The sequence below is a fragment of the Cricetulus griseus genome, assembly GCF_003668045.3.
Source record: "Cricetulus griseus strain 17A/GY chromosome 1 unlocalized genomic scaffold, alternate assembly CriGri-PICRH-1.0 chr1_0, whole genome shotgun sequence".
NCBI lineage: Eukaryota > Metazoa > Chordata > Mammalia > Rodentia > Cricetidae > Cricetulus > Cricetulus griseus.
The window spans coordinates 50,363,839-50,389,072 of record NW_023276806.1 but is presented as its reverse complement, the minus strand read 5'-3'; the positions used below and the strand labels follow the sequence as shown (position 1 = coordinate 50,389,072).

General features: G+C 35.6%; 1 protein-coding gene across 6 annotated transcripts in view; it reads left to right on the top strand.

Annotated features, from left to right (window-relative positions):
* Positions 1-19,014, top strand: part of Lrif1 (ligand dependent nuclear receptor interacting factor 1) — a 75,110-nt gene extending 56,096 nt beyond the window's left edge. The window contains exons 1-4 of one of the 6 annotated variants that reach the window (XM_027395432.2): positions 5,559-5,870; positions 13,830-15,303; positions 15,678-15,947; positions 17,828-19,014. In XM_027395432.2, the coding sequence (XP_027251233.1) occupies positions 5,803-5,870; positions 13,830-15,303; positions 15,678-15,947; positions 17,828-18,262 (2,247 nt within the window). In that variant the 5' untranslated portion in view covers positions 5,559-5,802 and the 3' untranslated portion in view covers positions 18,263-19,014. Of the gene's footprint in view, positions 1-5,558; positions 5,871-6,040; positions 6,352-13,829; positions 15,304-15,677; positions 15,948-17,827 lie in introns of those variants that run through there. The other 5 variants (XM_027395435.2, XM_027395434.2, XM_027395433.2 and 2 more) reach the window with 5 other exon arrangements.
* Positions 19,015-25,234: the final 6,220 nt, after the last annotated feature.

Sequence of the window (25,234 nt, the reverse complement as noted above, 5' to 3'; positions counted from 1 at the left end):
GTAGAAATGAAATCTCACTTGGCAGGGACCAGTAGGACAGTGTAGGAATTTGCAAAAATTCCTGCAGCTTTCAGGCTTGTTTCTCTCTCATTATATTTGTGATTCCTTGAGCAATTTTTGTTTTACTTTGTCAGTCACACATGCGACAGCTGTCATTTCTCCTGTTCTGTTATTTCTCAAGTAATTTCCCCTAAGATTCAACAGGGGGGCTAATATTTCTGAAATCTGTTGTCCAAAATTACTAACTTAAAGTGCCAATCCTGGGAACATTGCTGACTCAATAGAGACAGTTAGGTACATATGAGAAAGCAACACTTGGAACATTAACCATTTATAACAGTTCTGGAAAGGAGAGTAAGGGATGCATACACAGAATAGGGGGAAAGCCTCAGAAATATGCATAGTACCAACTGTTGAGAGTACATTCTTTGGACATCAACCATATAGAATCAATGATAGGGTCTAGTATGATGTAATGGGGAAATGAAATTTAAAATATGGGATGGAAACATCTTTTACTATACACAGGAACTTATATTGTTGGAAGAAGTATGGTATAGTAAGATGGGAAAAGAGTATTTTATCAAAGTCTGCCTTTTATAGAGAGACTGAGACCTGGAACTCTCTTGTAGAAAAGGAAACTGTATAAATGTGTATCTTGCAGACAAGAAAAAATGTTTGGATTGAGTATTGTTGTCCTTAAAATACTATACCTATGTCTATTAATTTTTAATTTTGTAACTGTAAGTAGCTGCCAGCTGATGTAAGTTCTATAAGAGCAGGATATGTCTGGCTCAATATTTAGTTAAGCCTCCAAAAGTGATGAACTGTATATCTAGAATAAGGTTATGTAGGGGTGGGAATATGTATTTGAATAAGCAATGGGGACTTTTTATAATAACTTTATGAAGACATTTTGTGCAATGAATTTCCTCTTAACACTGCTTTCATTGTGTCCCAAATGTTTGGGTATATTGTAAACTCCTTTTCATCAAATTCTTGCAAGTCTTTAATTTCTTAATTTCTTCCTTGACTCAGTGGCAATTCAGTAGAGAGTTGTTCAGTTTCTGTTAGTTTATAAACTTGCTGTCATTATTGTCGAAATCCACCTTCAATCTGGATGGTCTGATAAGACACAGTAGGTTATTTCAGTTTTCTTGTGTCAGACTTGCTTTTTGACAAAGTATATGGTCAGTTTTGGAGAATATTCCATGAGGTGCTGAGAAGGAAGTATATTCATTGTTGTTTGGGTGAAATTTTCTTTAGAAATACGTTAGGCCCATTTAAGTCATAATGTCTGTTGGTTCCATTATTTCTCTGTTTAGTTCCTGTCTAGACAACCTGTCCATTGGTGAGATTGGTTTTGAATTGTTCCACTATTAATGTCAAATGTGGGTGCCCCTGCTCAGAACTGAAATGTCATTGTAGTGGAGTTTTCCTTATAAAATGCCCTTTTCCATCTCTTTAGATTAATTTTGGTTGGAAATCTATTTTGTTAGATATTAGGATAGCCTCACCAACCTGCTTGTTAGATCCATTTGATTAGAAAATCTTTTTATCCAACCCTTTACTCTGAGGTGATGTCTGTCTTTGATGTTGAGGTATTATATTCGGTATGAAGGTGGATCCTGTTTTCATATCCATTCTGTTAACCTGTGCCTTTTTATTTGTTGAGTCTATTGACGTTGATTAATATTAATGCCAAGTGATTGTTTTGTGGTAATGGAAATGTGTGTGTGTGTTTCCCTTGTTTGGATTTTGCTGGTGTGAGATTATCTATTGACTGTTTTTGTGGGTAGAGTTTACTTCCTTGGGTTTAAGTTTTCCTTCTAGTACCTTCTGTAGAGATAGATTTGTGGATGTATGTTGCTTATATTTGAATTTGTCATGAAATACCTTGTCTTCTATGGTGATTGATAGTTTTGCTGGGTATAGTAGTCTGAGTTGGCAACCATGGTCTCTTGGAGATTGCAAGACATCTCTCCAGGCTCTTCTGGCTTTTAGAGTCTCCATTGGGAATTTGGGTATAATTCTAATAGGTCTGCCTTTATATATTCCTGGGGATGTTCTCCTTGCAGCTTTTAATATTCTTTGTCTGTGTGTTTCATGTTATTATGTGACTTGGGGAATTTCTTTTCTGATTCAATCTATTTGGTGTTTTGTGTTAGGAGTCTTTTTGGTTTAACATTTTCTTTGACCAATGAACGTATTTCTTCTTTGAATCAATTTCTTCTTTCGTATCTTCAACACCCAAGATTCTTCCATTTCTTGTATTCTGTTGGTGATTTTATCTGTACTTCCTGTTCACTTACCAAGATTTTCCATTTTCTGAATTCTCTCAGGTTGTACTTTATTTCTTCTATTTCGATTTTCAGGTCTTGAACCATTTCTTTACCTGTTTTCTTTTTTCTTCCCTTGAATTTCTTGGTATTCTGTAAGGGATTTATTGGTTTCCTCCTAATTTTTAGTTGTCTTTTTCTTGATTTCTTTAAGCGAGTTTTTTCATTCTTCTTTAAGGATATATATCATCTTCGTGTATAGCTGTTTTTGACATTATTTTCTTGTGCTTCTGCTGTGATAGAATATTCAGGTCTTGCTGTTGTAGTATAGCTGAGCTCTGGTAGCTCCACATTGCCTGACTGTTGTTGGTTGCATTCCTACACTGGCATTTAAGCATCTGGGTTTGGGCTATCTTGTGATTAACAAAAATGAAAAATGTAGCACAAAATGTTTGATTTTGAACATATTTCATTTGAAGGTGATTTTACAGTATGATTTTCATGATGCTCATGAAAATCCAGCTATATACACATCTGATGAGAACTAAAAACTGAAGATAGAGGTCTGTGAGTTAGGAGAAAGATACATAGAATCTTCTGACAACCAACCTGAATTTGGAATTTAGCTCCAAGAGTCACTAACTATGTGACTTCCAGAGAGCTATTTGCCAAGTCTATAGTTAGTTTCTTCATTTCTGTAAAACATTTTTTACTAGCTTTTAGGAGCAAATGAGTGTCTATTTATAACGCACTTAACAATGCCCGGGACATGTTATTATATATGTGTTTTGTAGTGTAATAATGGGTTAGAGGTAGCAATTAAAACCATGGGCATGGATATAATCAGCTGGAGACAAACAGTTTGAGAAAATAAGAGGAACAGTGAATGAGAATTCACTTATATACTAAAAACAAGAAAAGATCTTCATAGCATACTGAGTAGATCAAAAAGTAGGAAGAAACATACTAAAGTATATTTCCAAGACATCAAGAGTGAAAGAATAATTAATAGGTTGCTGATTAAAGATGTTAAGTGTGAGATAGGCAGTATTAATTACAATAAATGGTTGTTTAATGAACTCATGGGATGCTGTGATCTAGCTCCCAGAATTATCTTCATATATGCTCATGGTCTTTTTTGCTTGTACTGTTGCCAATAGATATGCCTCAGCAATCAGCCTCTTGACTAAAGAATTCTTTCTTAGACATAGGTATAGAAACACCATTTTTCTTTTGGTCACAGCATAGGTGCAGTAACTGATTGTCATGAGCATAAAGCCTAATGCCTACTTCTTCCATGGGAAAAACTTTGAATTTCAGATTTGGACTGATATAAAACTGTTTTGAGACTTGGTATCTCAGCCTAACTTCTCTGGCTCTTCCCCCCCTCCATTCTTCCCTCCAGTCTCTCTCCTCTCTCTCTCCTGTCTCTGTCTCTGTCTCTCTCTCTCTCTGCCGCATTTTCTCCCTTTCCTTTCACAGAAACTTCCTGCCTTCCAAAGTCTAGATAGCCGAACCTGTGACAATTATTCTTGTAAACTTAGTAGTGATGAATATGAAAAGTCAGACTAGAAAATACAAATCAATGAATGACAGTTGAAAAGATAGCAAGCAGAGATATCTCCTTCCCTTTTTCTCTTTACTTTTTTTCAAAGTAGAGTCTGATTTTGTAGTCCTGACTAAGCCAGAACTCACTATGTATCCATAACCAAGATGACTTCAAATTCAGAGACCTACCTGTCTCTTCTTCCTGAGTGCTAGGGGGAAAAAAAAGTCATGCCCCACAAAGACTGGCAAAGGGGGAAGTTTTTCAAAGTTTGATTTCATGAACAACAACAACAAAATAGCCAGAAGCAAGATAGATTTAAGGGTTTTTCCACTTTCCCTTCTGACTTTAGTATGGGAGGTGTTTTATTAAAAAATAAATGTGTTATTCAGAATTTGGAAAATACCACTTTCTGTTAACATAACAAGGCATAAAGTTCTTAAATATCCATTACATTTAGTGATTATGGAAATGAATAAACCATTTCTTCCTCCTTTTTTGTGAGACTTGTTTTCATGTTGTGCATGCTGCCCATCCACTTGGTGGGTAGTCAAGGATGACGTTAAACTCCACAGTCTCCTGCTTCTACCTTCCAAGTGATGGAATTCATCATGTGTCACGAAGCCTGATAAGTAATTCCATTTTAAAATAACCATGTGAACCTTCAAATCGTCTACCTTGTCAATGTTCTTAATTTGAACAGTGTATACCAAGATTGAGTATAAAAAATAAGTGTATCTTTGAAACCGCTTTCGCAGCATTCCACACTGAACTGAAGAAGAATCTCATTTACCCATTAATCCCAAATAATTACAAAATAGAATTTTTGTAGTTGTAATTACAACTTAATTCTAGATTCTAGACGATTCTAGAGATTTCTTTCTTCCTTTCTTTCTTCTTTTGGTTTTTCAAGACAGGGTTTCTCTCTGTGTAGCTTTGGAGCCTATCCTGGCATTCGCTCTTGTAGACCAGGCTGGCCTCGAAGTCACAGAGATCCGCCTGCCTCCGCCTCCCGAGTGCTGGGATTAAAGGCTTGCTCCACCAACGCCCAGCTGATTCTAGAGATTTCTGAGATAGCTGTTCTCCAGAAATTTAAACAAGCCTTTCAAAGTTTACACTGGGGATTTAACATTCAGAGACTCGAATAAAAAAATATATGGCAATGAGAGGAAATGGCTAATCGATTAACCTAGAGGCAAAACTTCAAGAAACAGAAGGAAAATAAAAGAAAATTTAAAAAAATACTATAAATTCTAGGCACGGGAAGGAATATAAAAGTTCTCAACAATTTGGGACAACTGCCAAAACGCCCGCCCATATCTACTGAAGCAAGCAGGCGAGGAAGACGCGTGACGCCTCTGGCATGCAAAAGTGCACTCCCAAGCGCAGACAATTTACGCTTGACCCCGGAAATATTTCATTTCGAGTAGGCAGGGGCAGAACTTTCTCTTTCGATTCCTCCTCTGATCCGGAAGAAGAGACAGCAACCTTCGCTGGCGATTGGAGCACGTCATAAGGGCGGGACCACAGCGATCCATTCGCCTTGGTAACCGAGCATGCCATAGCCAAGCCCGGCCAGAGGTTTGCTCGGCTAGCCGCTGGCTCTGGTGGGCGTGGTCCCCTGCGCGGGGTCTCTGGGCTCCCTTGTCTGCGGCGGCAGCTGGGGGGGGGCGGTGTCAGTCATGTCCCGCCCCCTGCGCCCGCTCTGACTGGCCCGGGCGCGTCACGTGGCTCGGAGACGAGTCTGAACCTGCCTGAATGTGTAAGGTTGCTGTCGCTTTATGCGTCTTCCGGCCTCCAGGGCCACTTCCCTCGGACGCCTGGGACGCCGCCCTTTTTGGGTGCCGTCTGTCACGCACCGGTCCGCCCGCCTCACTCCCCTCAGTGGCTGCGGGTCCACACCCTCTGGTTCGCGCCCGCTAGGGGACCGTGTGTCCCCACACCACTCACTGCCCCGTCCCCTGCCACCCCTCTAAAATGTCTAATAGTCTGCAGAGCGCCTTTCTGAAAACCGCAGAGGAAATCTCAGGCTCAGGCTCGCATTGGTAAGTACCAGTCCCCAGTCTTCACGCGCCCGCACCCCGCGTCTCCGGGCGTCCCACGGCCGGCCGCGGTGGCTCCGCTCCAGCCGCGCAGCCGGGGCAGCTGCGGGGCCGTCCGAGCGCGGCGCCTCCACCCCGGCGGCGCTCGAGAGCCCCGGGCGCACATTCCTCCCGGAAACGTAAAACGCCCTCGGACCGTGACGCAGTTAGCCTCTCTAGAGCCAGCGCCTTGAATTTCATAGGCGGACGGAGTAGATACCCACGCACGAAAAGCAACATGGCGACGCTCGAGGTTTCTCAAAATCCTTTTGGAAGCATCTCAAGCCCAGGCAGCAAAACACACACCGTGGATTGATTAGCAAGTGCAGTTCCAGGCTGCTGGACCTTCGAGTGAAGTAATCACCTCTTAATGCGCTTAGGAAACGTGTCCTAGATGAAGGGACTTGAGTATTTGAAAATTTTTCAACTAGTAAGGAGAAAAAAGGTGAAAACTTTAAACGTTAAGTCAGGTTTTCAAGGCTGCGCATTTGAAACGGGTGTAAAGAGAGTTCACTTCATTGGTTTTCTCTACAAGGGACAGTTTGGTACATTATCCGTGTAGCGGAGGCTGTCCTCGGGCCAGCCTGGGCTTGCCTAGGGTTAGGGATAAGGGCTGCGACAGCCTTCACCTGTTAAAATACACATCACCAGTAACTTCTTAAGTTTGTGTTAGTCGGGGTGAAATAAATACGAGAACAACAAGGTGCTCATTTAGGAAAATCTTTTAATTTGTGACTTCCGAGGTTAATGAGAAGAATGGTGAAGGACAAAGATTACTGAGTCTGTAGAAAGTAAAAGAACAGCATGAAATCTAAGAACAAAATTCATGACCGAATTTAAAGAGAAACAGACTACCTGGTGTTTATTGCAGCTTTGTTTGTTAGTATCTATGAGACTAGTATACCACTTTCTGATCAAAATAATAGCACCTAAGAATATTTTGGTAACAAAAAGGGAAGAAACAGCAAGTACTACAAGAAAAAAGATAAAGGATTATCTTAATATGTGCTATTATAAGAATATAATGTTGTGTCCTGTTTTTAGCCTGAGGTAGGTTTCTTTCAGCTACAAGTAGATACAAACCCTAAATGCAATGAAAGATAATAGTGATTTTTTAAATAAATTTTCCCTTAAAACCCTGAGTTGGAAATAGAAGTGATCATCCTACCTCAGCCTTCCCAATAGCTGGGTCTGTAGGAAGTTGCTACTGTGCACGTACCCAAAAAAAAAAAAAAAAAAAGAAAAAAAAAAGAAAGAAAGAAAAAAGAAAGTCATAATAAGTAGTAAGCTGTTGATGTTGAAGAACCATTGTATCAGGTATCATTAGGGACAGGTCTTTGGTAGTATGTTTGTATTTTGTGGAAATTTAGAAACAGATTGCAACCTATATAGAGAGGCAAATATCTAATGTACTATATAGCTTATAGCATTCTTTTTCAGGTCCAGAAATAAGATTAAGTGATACATAAAAGTTTGTTTGTTTGTTTGTTTGTTTTAATGTGCACTGGGGTTCTCTTTTAAACAGTTTCTATAGCAAATTTGAACTCTGAAAAACATTTTAAATTCGATTATGTTTGGTTGCTTTCGTAAATCATTTCAAATTCATTAATTCATTGGTTTATGTACTGGTGCTTTGCTCTTATTTCTTTAAATTGTCTGATATAACATATTTTGTGCATTTACAACCAGATGGTTTTCTGAGGTGTTCAACACTTTCCTTACTGGTTACATATTTGGTTATACTTCATTTTAATAACAACATGATAGATGTTGAAATGCAATTATGTAAATAATTTGATTAATATCACTTCTTTGTTTTATTGGAATTTATATGTGTGTGTGTATATATGTATGCATATATAGATGGTACTGTTACTTGTTTTCTTTGTAAAATTGATAGGGTTTTCTCTTCTGTAGATGTTTGAACTTTCCTTGAGTTACTATACTTTTAATGAAAATTCAGTATTGTGATAAAGGATGTTTATTTAATTTATCTGATTTAATCGGGCATAAAAATAGGAAACTCAATTATATTAGTGCAAAGCAAAATCTGGATGTTTGTGGTGTAGTGTCCATTTTATTTATTCATGTTTGTACCAAGAACTTCTTTACTCATATGTATACCTCAGGTGGGATAATAGCTCCTAAGGGTTGCTTCTTCTGGTAATGACTTCATCTTTTGGAAATTGATTGGTCAGAAAATTTTAAGAATAGGATTGATAAAGTTAGGTGTGTAGTTTGGATAACTAATGACAATGCTGATTTGGAGTAAGGATTATGTCCCAAATGACTTTTAAGAAATATGGAGGGCCTGGATTAAGTGGTAGAGAATACAGATTACCTTTAAAGAACTAGAATAGAAAATAGACAGACCTGATCAGCAAATTATTGTTTCTTTCAAGATGTTATGCCAGTTTTCTGGTCAGTATTTGGAATTAGATAAGGCAAACACACAAACGCCCAGTTAAAATTCCTGCAGTAAGAATGTGGCTTGATTTGCTTGGAATTAAAATGTTTCATTGCTGGTTGAAGTCTTTAGTTGTGAAGTTTTATCTTTACAACTTTAGAGTAGACTGGAAAGAGAAACAAACATACAATAACTGCCCTCTGACACAAATCTACTTGTTTATGCAACTGAATTGTTGGACCGTGCCCTGATGATATTTTTGTTACTCTCAAATTGTATAAATATGGATAAGACTGCTTATAGAAAGCATGTAATTCTGTGTAAGCTATTGAAAATATTTTAAACCCTTGTATTTTTTCAGCTATAAAATACTACTGACAATATAGGTCTATCTTGCTTGGCTTTTAGGATTAGAGTTAATGACCATATTATTACATAAATAATGTATAGTACTTATTATTATATAGTACCATTAGGTTCTTTTTTAATTCTTTAATTACTAATATTTTACATATCCACCCCCCCATTCCTTTGCCCTCCCATTCTCCCATGTTACCCACCAACCTCCCCAACACTCCCCCAACTCCTCCCCAGGGATAGTGAGGCCCTCCACCAGGGAACTTCAAAGGTGTCTAATTACAGATGTGTGCTACTGTAGTTAAGTAGGCATTCTAAAATCAGTTAGCCAGTAAATGGAAGAGCCAGGATTATAAGCCTGTAATCTTTTTAATGTATTTCTCTTTTAAGCCTTAAAATTTAGTTGTTGTTTTTAATGTAGTTTCTTTGTTCAAATACCAGGTGGTTTAGTGTAGCTAGTGCACTAATAATTCTAAGTGTCCGAACTGGAATATGGGATGAAGAATCTTGATTCTAGTTTTAGTGATTATATTAGGCCATAGAATGTGATCCCTAAGAAAATGAAATATTTTTAAGAAAGTGGAGTCTTAGTGTGATTTTGTTTAAACTATTGGGTTATATTCCCACTAAAGCTGGAAAAGTGTATATTGGTTGAAAGAGTATGTATAAATTTCATTCCAATTTATCATTTTTCTCTTTAGAAGTCTGCATTTCAGTTTAGTTTTAAGAACTCATTTAATTTTTCAGTAAATCAAATCATTTTTAATAGTTTATATGAATCAATTTGGCATGCTCTATTAGACACAGAGAAGCTATGAATAGGATAGGCTATCCTTAAAGAATTTACACTCTGTGGTAGATCATATGAATCTCTAATGATATGTAGGCTTGGAAAGAGCTACATTTTTTTATTCTGTATCTTTGTCAGGGAAGGGGTAGTTATAAATACAGATTGACAGACATATATAAAATTTACTATATAAAGTATATTTGTTTTTAAAGCAAGAACAGGGAAACCTTTTAGCCTATAATATAACATGTGAGGTATTAAAAGTCTAATCTGTTCAGTTACATATTATTTGAAATGTACTCTTAATACAAATGTAATATTTTTGAGAGTTTACTATTCCTGGTATTTGAAAAACTATTGCAGAATTGAGTTTCTCAACTTAAGGAATTTCAATGTTGCTTTGAAAAACAATAGTCAATTCCTCTTTTTAAAAAGTAGGTAGTAGTAAAGGTATTATATTCCAGAATTACCTGGAATGATATTAATAATGCTTTATATCCCAAAGTTGACAAAAGTTAAGTTGGTATGATTGTCATATATTTTATGGATGAGGTAGAATTAGAACTTCATTTTATGTTGTTGTTGTTGTTGATGGACCAAAGAATACTTAGTTAAATAATGTACCCAGCATAAAGGAGTTCTCTGATAAGAGCAGAGATTTCATGTAGAGAAGTTGTAGGTAATGGTGGTGTATCTATTGATTATAGATTTGGGGGGGGGAACCGGATTGGTAATAATGAATATTAATTTAAAACTTGAGTACAAAACAATATAATACCAGCATTACTCTTTCATAAACACATGCTAGTTGACAGCAGTTAAATCAGAAAAGCTAAACACTAGAACAAAATCCAGAGATGAGATGAAAAATGCTAAACACAAGGTAGTGGGAACTAATTTAGATATGGATGTTCTAGTGGTAAAGAAAACAAAATGGGGAAGACATAATAAAAAGATGAAAACTTTATAGTCTGGATGTTTCATTCATTTAGGATGTATTTCTTAACTTTTTATAAGCCCGAATTCATGGTTCTATGAATTAAAATTAATAAGAAGGATAATAAGCCTAAGCTAATTGGGTAATTGATCTATGTGAGCTAGCAATCATTGCTTTTACATGGTTGAAAAGTAGAATATAGTACGAGTTTTAATAGAGATTAATTTGATCTTGTTGTATTTTAAATGGTATTATGTAATTAAAATATTTGGTAAAAGTCCACAAATAGTGAAGTGAGGATTAATACCAGGGATTAAAAAGATGTAACTATAGTGGTCATTATTGTAAAAGGAGATAATTGAGGGAAATAGTTGAAGCCACGAAAATTAGTTCAATCTTTAAGGGGACAATATCTTGAAGGAGAAAAATAGGGTTAAAATGAATTGGGAAAGAGCTATATTGGGGGGAATAAATGATGATGAATACTTAAAATACAGGAAAATTAATAAAAAGACATTAAGAAAGTCAAGAGAACACATACACACTAGAAACCATGAAAGAGAAGCACTTCCTGAGGAGAAGGTATACTAAGAGTGTCATTGCACCAGGCAGTGGTGACACCACATCTTTAATCTCAGCAATCAGGAGGCAGAGACAGGCAGATCTTTTGTGAATTCAGGTCTAGCCTGGCTTAAAGAGTGAGAGTTCCAGGACAGTCAGGGCTACACAGAGAAAGCCTGTCTTGAAAACCAAAACAAACGAGTCATTTGCAACACAGCATGTAAAGAATGGAATGAAAGACAGACTTAGGTGTGAAGACATACTTAGTAATTTTTGAGAATGAAGGTTTAGAATTATTGGAATGAATTAAACCACAAAAGAGACCTTCAAGACACCTTTCTACAATTTTGCTTCTAATTATGGTTTATTAGCACTACATACTGACTTCTGCCATTGAACTTGTATCCAGCTCATAATCTTTTTCAAATCCTATGTGACTTCAACCTTTTTTAAAAATTTTTTTTCTTAAAAATCACAATAGAAAAGCAAAAAAAAAAAAAAGAAAAGAAAAGAAAAGAAAAAAAGAAAAATATACTAAGGCTCTGAACATCTGGTTCATCTCACTTTAAGAAAAACAGAAAAAGAAAATCCCCTCTTACTTGATTTCTGCTCTAGCTTACTTCCTAGGATTTTCCTCTTCACAGTTAAATTTCCTAGGAGTTGTGTGTGCTTACTGTCTTTATATCCACACTTCAACAAATTTTCTCCCATTACACTATTTTTACTAATTACTACTAATGACTACTAATGACTCATATGTCATTATTTCCAATGTACTTATGTAGTCTTCATCCTACTTGACTCCCGGGAACTTTTAATATAATTGTGTTCAAACCCTTTTCTATGGCTTCCATTGCATCAGAAATAGTAACAATTATTATTATTTTACTGTTTTAAGAATAGTTGGAAGCCAACAAAATGTCTTAGGCATATTAAGACTAGTGTGCCCATTGAACTAAAGGGCAAAGAATATATATAACTAAAGGAAAAGAACGGGTCAATTATAAAGCTGTTGTAGTAGAAGACAGAGAATAGTATTTGCTTAAACCAGAATGGTAACAAGCAATTTGGAAAGAATTTAATGAACAAGGGAAATTTCAGAATGTCAATAGGATTTTTTTTTTTTTTTAGTGGATTCACTAAAACTAGGTGAGAAAACAGGATTTATATATTCTGACACTTAGCTAAGATGAGATGCCTAGGAATTATGAGAGTATGGAAGGGAAGACATTATTGCCATTTTTTAGTTTCAGGAGCCCATAAGATTCTAAGTAAAATGACAAGGGAGAGTTTGAATATATATCTTATATCCCAAAGAAGCTACAGATACAAAATTTTTATTGGTTATATAGAATCAGTTAGTACTTTGGAAAGTATTGTCAAAGATGTTCTCTTGCTCAGGTCCACCTTCAATTGCCTCCACCCCCCTAGTGGTGAGATTCCATGCATGAGTCACCATGTTCATCTCTCACTGAGTACATTTTCATTTAATGCTGAATAAAATCATGTTGAGCTTCAAACACTGAAAGCAAGAATTGAGACTTTGTGTTCATACTTCTAAATTTGCTAAGTGTTAGTATAAGTTTTCATATATGGAAGTCTGTTTCAAAACTTTCTGAGGATAACATTTTGTTTGGGTTGTAGTGAGGATACGTAGAATTTTGGGTGTGTTTTCTTTTTCATTTATATGTTTAAAATCACACCCGAAGGTTGTAAAGCAGACCTTTACATTTTTGAGAATTAATGTTAGTCTTTAATGTTTTCTTCATTTATTCTTAGTTATCTAAGAATTTATTCAATCTATACACATGGGTTCCACAGTTATATTTTTAGACTTTAGCCTGAAAGACAAAAACTTAGCTATATATAAGAATATTTGGCATGAAGGAAATTAACTGGGATAAGTTTATTATGAAAGAAGGACAAGGATAATTAAGTTGGCAGGAGAATGTATCTCTTAGAAATATCATTTATGTTGAGACTTAAGCTCCAAGTAGAGTTGTATATGAGAGATGTCATTGTCTTGCATTCCATGAGCACTATACTTTCTAGGATCTGAAAGGCTGTTTTAGGTATGATTTGCTATGTAGAGTTTAATGTATCTTGGCTTTCTGTAAAACTAACAATTTGTATTTTTAAAAAATAACTTAAGAATGAATATCGCAAAGGACTAATTAAAACAAAATGTATTCCTCTCCAGTATGCTCGCTCCACCTTTACGGAAAAGCTCCCAACCAGAATTTCCATGATATTATGTAAAAACATTAGAAATAATTGCTATACTCAAGGACTGTGGAGCATGAAACCTCACATACATGGAAACAATAAGCTAAGAATGAAATGGTTGCTACATGAGTATGTCCATTAAGTCGACAGTATAAAAACATGACTAACAGAAATATCACCACATGAGAGATCTCAAACGTGAGGAAAAAAAGTTCACAGAATTTGTCAAGGGAAGAAAGAACAAATTGGAGGAGGGGAGAGTGATAGAAGTAGCAAAATTAGAGTTGGAATAAAAGTCCTGCTCTGTAAAAATAAAGGAAGATAATAGGAAGAAATTAAAGGAGAAGAGACCGGTAATAGCATCAAGAGTCTTTTCTAACAGCATTATATTTGAGTACAACTTTAGAAACTTTTTCATATTGTAATAAATGTTAAGTTTTCATAACCTACCTGTGAGATCTGTATCAAAATTGATTATTTCTATCTTTTCTTCAAAATCTTTTCCATGATTTTTTACATTGCAAACTCAAAATTACATACTGTTATTAAATTTAAGTATCTAAAGTAATTGCAAATACTTGTCTTAAATAAAATGTATATAACTTGTAGTATGTTGTGTTTATTTACTCAAAATATTCTTTTAAGTGTTTCAGGCTGCATGTACCAAGTAGTTCAGATGGTTGGCACGGATGGAAAAAATCTTCTGAAATTACTTCCAATCCCTAAATCATCTGGAAATTTTACCCCAGTAGTTCAATCTCCAGTGGTATCTGATGCTTTGAAAAGGAATACAGGAAAACCAGTTCAAGTTACTTTTCAAGCTCAGATTTCCAGCTCTTCCACAAGTGCATCTGTTCAATTGCCCATTTTTCAGCCAGCTGATACTACAAAATGTATTCTTACAGAAACAATAGATACACCAGGAAAAGGTGGCATTACTTCAGTGGGGACTGGAAGTTTTATACCACCAGTTTCTAAAGTTGAAAGTCATGATGTGAAAATTGATGGACTCAATATGCAAACATTTGCTATTCCTCCCTCAACACAAGATGATTCATCTCACTTTGTAGTCAGTACCCCAAGTCTTCCAGTGAATGTGAATTCTCCAGTCTTGCCTCCTGGACCTCATTTACAGATTCCAGTCCATGCTGAAGTGAAATCTATACCTGAATTAACTTTGTCTCCTTCAGTTCGGCAAAATATACATGCAACTACAACCAGAAGTCCCTCAGGAAATGTTGAGGCCTCCCAAATACCAACAGTTATTTATGTATCTCCTGCAAATAAAGTGACAAATAGAGTTACCAAGAGCTTTCAGAAAATTTACCCCAAACCGGTGATATTAAATACCGCGAAAATCCCACCGAATGTTGCTACAGAGACACAGTTAAAAAGTGGTCAGCATTCTGACACTGCTCAAATGAAAATAATTTTTCAAGAGAGTCTGCAGACTGGTATTCCATCCCTTGTTCCTGTTAAGTCATCAAATAATGTGGATTCAAAGATTTCAAAAACTTTTATAGGTAGGAAAAAATTGAGAGATAATACTATAAATACACCTCCGTTGAATACCATCAGTTCTAATGGGACACAATCCATAAGTGTGCCTATTAAAGATAACACTTTGGTAATGCTTAATGGGAAAGTCTATCTGTTGACTAAAGAGGGGACACATGGTCTGCCATCACAAAATGACCACCCGAATTCTGTTTCTTCTGGTAATCCACTAAGAAAAGATTCATCGCAGGTAGTAAGTTCAAGTCCAGGGACAGAAATATCCAAAGAGTTAAATAGTGCTTTCATTCAAAGTAAATCTTGCCAGTTGGAGACAAAATCACTTTCAAATTCCCAGCTTGCTTCCTTGACCAGTCTAAGAGCAGAGAAGAATGAAACAGTGGCAAGACCATCTTTTTCTATGGCAAGCCCACATACTGTGAACCAATCCAGTAACTACCATAAACAGAGTAAGACTGTATTTACAGACCCAGTTGGATTTAGGACAGTTCAGAATGCCCCCAGAAAAGGAAATCTCATCCAAAGCATAGAGAAAATATGTTCCTCTGTTGATGCAGCAACTGTTACTTCACAACAGTGTGTTTTCAGAGACCAAGAATTACAGGTAATTGTCAGGGTATTCCTTTTATATATCTCTGTGGGAAATACTTAATTGTCAAAATTGTCTACTACATACATACCCCATCACACGTGCTTACTTAAAGCTTTCATCTGAAAAATTTGAGGAGTGCAGTCGTCTCTCCTCATGTACATGTTACTTTGTTACTTTTCTGTACAATAAAATTTGTAATTGTATGGATAGTTTACATTTGTATTCATTTAAATTCCGTTTTTAAATGGTAAAAATAAATGAAATGCAAATCTTTTAAAGTATTAATCATTCTTTTGTGGAAGAGTTGATAATTGCTTAGTTACTCACCTGACAGAGCAATCCAAGTAATGAGCAATATTGTTTGTGTTTTCTTCTCTTGATTCCAGACCCAGTGTGAGATGGCATCGATGTTAAAAAAAAATACTGAAGAAAGAAATAAGAAATATTCTGAAGGAAGTAATACTAAGGCATCATATCTGAAGAGTGATGCTGAACTTAAAAAGCTATTTGGTCTCACTAAAGATTTGAGAGTGGGTCTTACTCGCATTCCTGACTATCTGGGTTCTAGAAAAGGTTCTGATTCCGTTAGCAGTTTGATGAAGAGTAGCTCTTACAAAGATGCAGAGTTTGTGGTGAAGGAAGAAGAAATAAAACAGGTAATAGTTTTGTTTTTGTTGTTTTTAAGTGTATGACATTTTTGTAGGTGTGACAAAGTTACATGGTTATCTTTTGGTTTTAATGTGCATTAGATTGAATGATTTTTTTTATGAAACTTGTAAATATCTCATACCAAACAGTGACAAAAATCATGCACACAGATAAAAATATATCCCTAGTTAATTTGAGTTCTAAGTATTTTTAGTCACCTTGGTTTTTTTTCCTTTTGTCATGTAAGAAAATAGTCTAGAGAGTTGGTTCAGTAGTTAACAGCACTTGTTGCTCATTCAGAGGTCCCTGATTTAATTCCAGTATCCACATGGTGGTTCACAACCATCTGTAACTCTAGTGGCAAGGGAATCAGACACCCTGGGCACCAGGTAAATACATGCTACACATGCAGCAGGTCAAAAACTCAGAAATTAATAAAATGAGTAAATATCTTTAAAAAGGAAAATAGCAAAAAAGCATTTCAACTAGTTATCCTATTTTAAAGAATTACCTAAAGAAAATAAGTATAAGGGAAAATGTGAGCATGCTGATGTTCATTGAAGTGTTAACACTTAATAAAATTTTTAAAGTTACTTTTCTATAATTTTTTGCAGATATTTTTATTTGAATTAAAAACAAGATTGTTTTACGTGACAATCCCAGTTCCCTCTCCCTCCCATCCTCCCCTGCCCCCCCAACTAAAACCCTACCTATGACATATTCTTTCTGCTCCCCCTGGTGAAGCCTTCCATAGGGTTTCATCAGCCCACCCCTGTGTGTCTTGGCTCAGGGAGTATTCCTCTATGTGGAATGGGCTCCCAAAGTCCACACCTATGCTAGGGATAAGTACTGAACTACTACTGGAGGTGCCATAGATTTCCAAGGTCTCACTGAAACCCATGTTCCTGGGGTCTGGATCAGTCCCATGCTGGTATCCTGCTATCAGTCTGGTGATCAAGAGCTCCCCGATATTCAGGTCAGCTGTTTCTGTGTGTTTCACCAGCCTGGTCTGGACCCCTTTGCTCTTCACTCATCCTTCTCTGCATCTGGATTCCAGTTCAGTTCAGTGATTAGTTGTGGGTGTCTGCTTCTACTTTGACCAGCTGCTGGATGAGAGCTTTCCGGTGGCATATAAGTCAGTCATGAATCTCATCATCAGGGGAGTGCATTTAAGGTAGCCGCTCCTCTGTTGCTTAGATTGTTAGCTGGTGTCATCTTTGTAGCTCTCCAGACATTTCCCTAGTGCCTGATTTCTCTGTAAACCTAAAATGTCTCCCTCTACTATGGTATCTCTATTCTTGTTATCTTCTATTCTTCCCCTGACTCAACCTTTCTGCTCCCTCATGTCCTCCTCACCCTTCCTCTTCTCCCCTTCTCATTCTCCTAGCTCCCCCCCCTTCCCGTGCTCCCAATTTGCTCAGGAGATCTTGTCCCTTTCCCCTTCTCCAGGGGACCATAACACTTAATAAATTTTAAGCAGCATATACAGACAGTAATGCAATGTACTATAATTATGCTTACAAACATTATAATCTAGTATTCTGAACTTCATCCATTTCAGATAAACCTCAAGGAAAAGTTTCTCTATGTGCCTGCTTTGCAAATGAAATAAAAATTTAAACAATTTATCTCAGGTGCTGTTTCAATGATAGGTCAGTTTGGCTTCTAATACCTGGTTTAAACAAGAAAATGAAAATACACTAGCTTGTTTTCTAGAACTATGATTGTGACTTTTTGTTTTAGTACCATGTAGTAGGATCCAGCTTTTACTATAGTTATCCCCAGTAAAATTTGTGAAATCAAATTTAATTGCTATTATTTGCCTAACTTTGATTTGAAAGCATGTGGCATAGCAATAACATTATTTTTTGTCTTATAATTGCAACAGAGTTTTTCTAAGAAAAGAAGAGCAAAAAATATTAAGAAGATGGAATACACAAAAAGGAGAAAAATTAAGAGGGCTAGTGACACAGTCATGAATGGAACAGATGTTGCCAGTTCCCAACTCCTTAGTATTTTACCCACATCAGAAGTACCGCAACATAACATTGTCACAAGCCATAGCACAACCAGGGAAGACAAGAGAACTGAGGTAGAACATTGCTCCCATGAGAAGCAGGACAAAGGCACATTAAGTTCAAGTGTATCTTTTGAACAGAGTAATTGTTTTAATAAAAGCTACACTGAAGACATTTTTCTAGTGACACCACCAGAATTAGAAGAAACCATCAGAGATGAAAAAATAAGAAGACTTAAGCAGATTGTAAAAGAGAAAGAAGCAGCTCTTGAAGAAATGCGTAAGAAGATGCACCAAAAACAGTAAAATGTCTAGGATTTAAAGACTTGTACTACTACAGTAGTTCTCTCTCACCTGCTGGGGATACAGTCAAGACCCCCCCCCCGCCCCAGTGAATACCTGAACTGGAGATGATACCAAATTCTGTATTCTGTATACAAATGATGTAAAATCTTGATGTTTATTCTGATAACTCAACATCTGCTTTAGATAATAACAAGAAAGTAGGATATGCACTTCAGATACACTCAATGAAGAGGATAATTGATATCCTGAATAGGACACTGAAATTTTTTGTCATGCTACTCAGAATGGCATATAATTTAAGAGTTATGAATTCCTCCTTTCTGGAGTTTCTCATTGATATTTTGGACAGCAGATTATCATGGGCGTCAGAAAACAGAAGAGGCAACTGCAGGTTACAGAGGATTACTGTTATTTATAAAGGCACTCTGAAAGTGTCTTTGTATATAAAACTTGAGTACAGAAAAGGTTGAGTCATTTGACTCATTGAAAATCTATATGACATATTTTGACTCACTTGTTTTGGAAGAAAATTTTTGGTATTTTTCTGTGAAATGAAATTCCCCAAGTTTGAATATTTTGTACAAAATTTCTGTTAATGTTATATCTTCTACTAAATTCCTCAGGTCTTACACTAACAAATATTGTGTACTAAAAGTCTACAATCCAAGATAGTCAGCTGTAAGCTTAACTTTACCATTGAGTTTCTATGTGTACTGTCTTGATCTTCTTACCTATAAAAATGATACAACCTATTCACTGTTGTTGCTATTTTTTCCATCAAGAAAATCTATTAAAATTTATTTACTCAAATATTTTTCGACATGAAGGGCAGATGCTTTTTGCATGTCTGCAATATTATATATTCCAAAAAGTTTGAAGTTTAGGCTATTTAATGATATTTTATCTTTGGCTTGCAAATTATGCCTTATGAAGCTAGAGAGGTAATTCAGCAGTTAAGAGCACTTGCTGTTTTCTAGGATCCAAGTTCAGTCCCCCACTCCCATGTCAGGTGGTTCGTAAGCACCTGTAACTAGAGCTCCAGAGGACCCAGCACTGCCTCTTACCTGCGGCAACTACATACATATATGTCTTACATTCGACATAGACACATAAAACTATGTTTTTAAATTATATGTTTCTTTAACAGCAGCTTCTTTACATTTTGGTATATGTGCATACATGTGTTGCATAGCTTATCTGAAAGGGAGATTCGTTCCTTAGTCATATGGAACTTAGTCACTTTTGAAACTATAGTTTTTCTCTAGGAGCATCCAATTTTTTGAGTTAATCTTTGATTTGGGGAAGTTTGAAAGTATAAGTGAATGGATGGAGAATAAAAAAGCAGGGTTAGCTAGTTGAAAAAAATCAACAAATTTCTGGAAATAAGACCCCAAAATTGTAAAGACAAAGAACCATAAACAAGTTTTAAATAGTAGTAAAACAATGTATCAATTAGATTCTGCTGCTTTTTGTAGTAGTCGTTTTACTGCACTAAAATGTGCGTGCATACCATAAAATTTACTCTTAGAAGGGTGAAAGCACCAGTAATTTCAGAACACCACACCCCCTCATATAAATTCTGTAACCCTTAGCAATCACCCCATTCTTTATTTTCACCTATGCAACACCCAGCTTCAATAGAAATTGTTATTTGTGACAAAATCATAAAATATATTTTGTAACTTTTTTACTTGAACAAATACTGTAAGGTTTATTCATATTCTAACATTAGTATATGTTATTACCCAGCAATATTCCATTGTATGGAATCTTCATATCTGGAAGATTTGTTCTCAAATGCCCCAAGGATATCAAAATCCATATATGTCTAAGTCTTATACATAAATTGGCATAACTTTTACATATAATCTCACCACAATCATGTCTGTGTCTTAAATATTTCTAGATAAACAGCATAGCAATGTAGATTTATTTAATAACTTTATTTAGGGAGTAAGAAAGTATTAATGTAGACATTTTCCAACATTTTTAACATATGGTTGATTGTAAAACTTGCATATAAAACTGGACTAGGTTTTGTTTATCCACCTGATACCAACACTTGGATTATTTCCAATATGGGATACTAAAAGTGCTGTTATGAATGTGTATAAGCTTTTCTATGAATATATGTTTTATTTTGAGTATACTTAGTTGTATAAGCTCTGAGCTACCATATTAACCAAACTATTCTAATTTGGATGTTGTTCTCCTTACTCATCTTATTTGGTCTTGTCAAGACCACCAGTAACATGTTTCTCATTTTGAAGATTGATTGTCAGTCTTTAAAATCAAAATTTAATTTCATGACATTATTTTGCTTGATTAATGTTTAACACATTAAGGGTTTGCTATTCACTAAATTCAAGTGTATATTTCTTCTGAAATACTCTACTTGAAGAGTAGCTTGAATCCTTTTATAAAGAAAGATTGCTCAGGGGTGATAGGGATATTGAGTTTGGTCCCCAGGACCCAAATGAAAAGAGCCATGCTTAGTGACACATGCTTATAATTCTAGTGCTAGGGAGGCAGTATCGTAGAGTTTCAGGGCCAATGTGACATCCTATCTCAAAGGCATCAAAGCATTTCTGAGGAATGGGCCAAGGTTATCTTCTGGCCTTCATACAACATGAGTACACACAACAATAAAAATATTCACAATATATGTTTCTGGTCTCAAATGCCAACTTTCAATTGAATTCATATTAAGATTTCATCATCACAAAAGCAATATAAAGTCACCCTTGCCCATCTTCAGTAGTGATCATACTGCCAAATAGGATGGCCAGTTAGGCTTTTATCTTTTTCTTAATATTTTAGCAACATTTGACACATTTGATTATTAATAATTTTAAAGTATTTTAGCTATAAAAGTATGTTTATTCATCAATGGTGGTACAATTTATAATTACAAGATCCAGTGAAAAGGCAAATTTTTCACTTCTCAAATTTCTGGCTTCAACTTTTTGAGATTTGGAGACAATAAATCAGTATTCCCAAATAGGCTTGGAGTTATCAATTTTATGGTATTTTAAGCATTTTCAGCAATCCTATGCTCTGTGATTTGAATACATAAAATTCTTTAACAAATAAAATGCACTAAGTTTAGAAGTACTTACAAGGAATAATATATAACCTACAAGAATATTCTATGAAAAGCATAAATTGATTCTCTTAAATAAAGGAAAAGAAAAAAATGGAAGATATAAATATACCTAAGCCAAAAAACAGGTGAAGGAAACGGTTCAAGACATGAAAATTGAAAAGGAAGCAATAAAGAAAGCAAACTGAGGAAATTTTGGAAATAGAAAATCTGCATAAATGAACAGGAACTACAGATGCAAGCATAAACAACAGAATACAACAGATGGAGGAGACAATCTCAGGCATTGAAGATACAATAGAAGAAATAGATTCACCAGTCAAAAAATGTTAAATCCAACAAATTCTTTATGCAAAAGACTATGGAATCTGGGGCACCATGAAAAGACCAAACTTAAGAATAATAGGGATAGGGAAGGAGAAAAACTCGAGTTCAAAGGCACAGAAAGGTATTCAGCAAAATCATAGAAGAAAACTTTCCTGACCTAAAGAAGAGCATGCCCATGAAGACACAAGAAGCTTACAAAGCACCAAATAGACTGGCTCAAAAACAAAAACAAAAAATCCCCTCACCACATAATAAAACACTAAACATACAGAATAATGAAAGACTATTAAAATCTGCAAAGGAAAAAGAAAAAGTAACATAAAAGCAGACATATAAGAATTACACCTGACTTCTCAAAAGAGACTCTGAAAGCCAGAAGGTACTGGACAGATATTCTGCAGACACTAAGAGATCACAGATGCCAACCCAGACTGCTATACCCAGCAAAACTTTCAATCACCATAGATGGAGAAAACAAGGTATTCCATAAAAATACCAGATTTAAACAATATGTATCACAATTCCAGCCCTACAGAAAGCAGTAGAATGAAAATTCCAACCCAGTGGAGTTAGTTTCAGCCACAAAAATGCACAGGCAAAGGTAATCCCATAGAAGCAAATTCTAAAGAGGGAAACACACAAAACCACCACAAAAAAATAGCAGGTATTAACAATCACTGGTCATTAATATCAATGTACTCAATTCACCTATAAAAAATCACAGGATAACGGAATGGATGAAAAAACAGGATCTATCCTTCTGCTACATATAAGAAACACACCTCAACTTTAAAGACAGACATTACCTCAGGGTAAAGGGTTGGAAAATGACTTTCCAATCAAATGGACCTAAGAAGCAAGCTGTTGTAGCCATATTATATCTAACAAAGTAGACCTCAAACTAAAGACTATCAGAAGAGATGAAGAAGGACATTTCATATCACAGGAACCCCATCAAGATGAAGTCTCCATTCTGAACATTTATGCCCTGAATACAAAGGCATCCACATTTCAGGGGGAAAAAAGAGCATTACTAAAGCTTAAATTGCACATCAAACCCCACTCACTAATAGTGGGAGACTTCAACAACCCACACTCACCAATGGATATGTCTGCCAGAGAGAAACTTAACAACAAATAAGGGAACTAACATATGACTCAAATGAGCATAACAGGCATCTCTAGAACATTCCACCCAAACACAAAAGAATATACCTTTTTCTTAGCACCTCATGGTACCTTCTCTAAAATTGCCACATACTCAGTCACAAAACAAATCCCAACAGACACAAAAATTTGGAATAAACCTATGTATCTTATCAGATCACCATGGCTTAAAATTAGAATTCAATAGCAATACAACTTCCAGAAAGAGTGCAAACTCATGGAAACTGAATAATGCTCAACTGAATCATCCCTGGGTCAAAGAAGAAATAAAGAAATTAAAGACTTCCTGGAATGCAATGAAAATAAATGTACAAACTTATAGAATGCTATGAAAGCAGTGCTAAGAGGAATGTTCATAGCACTAAATGCCTACATAGAGAATTTGGAGAAATTTCACACTACTGAATTAATAGCACACCTGAAAGCTCTAGTGCAAAAAGAAGCAAATGCACCTGGGAAGAGTAGATGCCAGAAAATAATCAAATTGAGGGCTGAAATCAATAAATACAAAGAGTTTGTTCTTCAAGGAAATCAACAATATAAACAAACCCTTATCCAAGCTAACTAAAAGGCAGAGAGAGAATATCCAAATTAACAAAATCAGAAATGAAAAAGGTGATATCACAAAAGACACTGAGGAAATCCAGAGAATCATCATGTCATACTTCAAAAACCTGTACTCCATGAAATGGCAAAATTTGGAAGAAATAGACAATTTTCTGGATAGGTACCACATACCATAATTAAATTAAGATTAGGTAAACAATTTAAATAGACCTATAACCCCTAAGGAAATAAAAGCAGTCTTTAAAACTCTGACAACTAAAAAAGCCCAGGACCAGATGGCTTCAGCTCATAATTCTACCAGAATTTCAAATGGCTAACACCAACACTCCTCAAATTGTTCCACATGATAGGAACAGAAGGAACATAGCCAAACACCTTTTATGAGGCTACAATTACCCTAATATTAAATCCACACAAAGATTCATCAAAGAAAAAGAACTATAGACCAATTACTGTCATGAACATTGGTGCAGAAATGCTTAATAAAATACTGGCAAACTGAATCCAAGAACACATCACAAAAATTATCCACTATGGTCAAGTAGGCTTCATCCCAGAGATGCAGGCATGGTTCAACATGTGAAAATCTGTCAGTGTAATCCACTATATAAACAAACTGAAAGAAAAGAAAAAAACACGTGTTCATTTCATTAGAGGATGAAAAAGCCTTCAAAAAAAATCCAACGCCCCTTCATGATAAGGGTCTTAGTGAGATCACAGATACAAAGAACATATGTAAACATAGACAGCCAACATCAAAGGGGGAGAAACTGAAAATGATTTCACTAAAATCTAGAACAAGGATGTCCACTTTCTCCATATCTATTTGCTATAGTACTCAACATTCTAGCTAAAGAAAAAATAAGACAAAAGAAGGAGATCGAGGGGAAAATATAGGGAAGGAAAAATTCAAAGTATGTCTGTTCACAGATAATGTGATTGTATACCTAGTGACCCCAAAAATTCTATCCAGGAACTTCTACCATTGATAAACACATTCAGTAATGTGGCAGGAAACATAACTCAGAGAAATCAGAGGGCCCCTATGTACAAATGGTAAATGGGACGAAAAAGAAATCAGATAAACAACTCCCTTTACAATAGCCACAAATATAAACTATCTTGGGACATTCAAACCAAACAAGTGAAATAGCTGTACATCAACAACTTTAAGTCTCTAAAGAAATAATTTGAAGGAAATATCAGGAAATGGGAAGATCCTCCATGCTCTTGGATAGGTAGGACCAACATAATAAAAATGGCAATTTTACAAAAGCAATCTGCATTATTCATTACAATTTCCATCAAAATCCCAACAATTATTCTCAGACGTTGAAAGAACAATACTCAACTAACTGCATTTGAAAAATAAAACAAAAAAACCTTTATAATAAAAGAACTTATGGAGACATCACCATCCCTAACTTCAAACTCTAGAACAATAATAATAAAAACAGCTTTGTATTGGCATAAAAACAGACAAGTGGATCAATGGAATCAAATTGAAGGCCCTGACATTAATCCACACACCTATGGACACTTGATATTTGACAAAGAAGTCAAAATGGTTCAATGGAAAAAGGAAAGTTTCTTCAACAAATGGTGCTGTCATAATTGAATGTTAACATGTAGAAGATTGCAAATGGATTCATATATATAATTATGCACAAAACAAAAGACAAAGTGCATCAAAGACCTCAACATATATCCAGTTACACTACACCTCAGAAAAAAGAAAGCAAGAAGTAGCCTTGAATGCATTATCATAGGAGACCACTTCCTAAATGTAATACCAATAGCACAGAAAC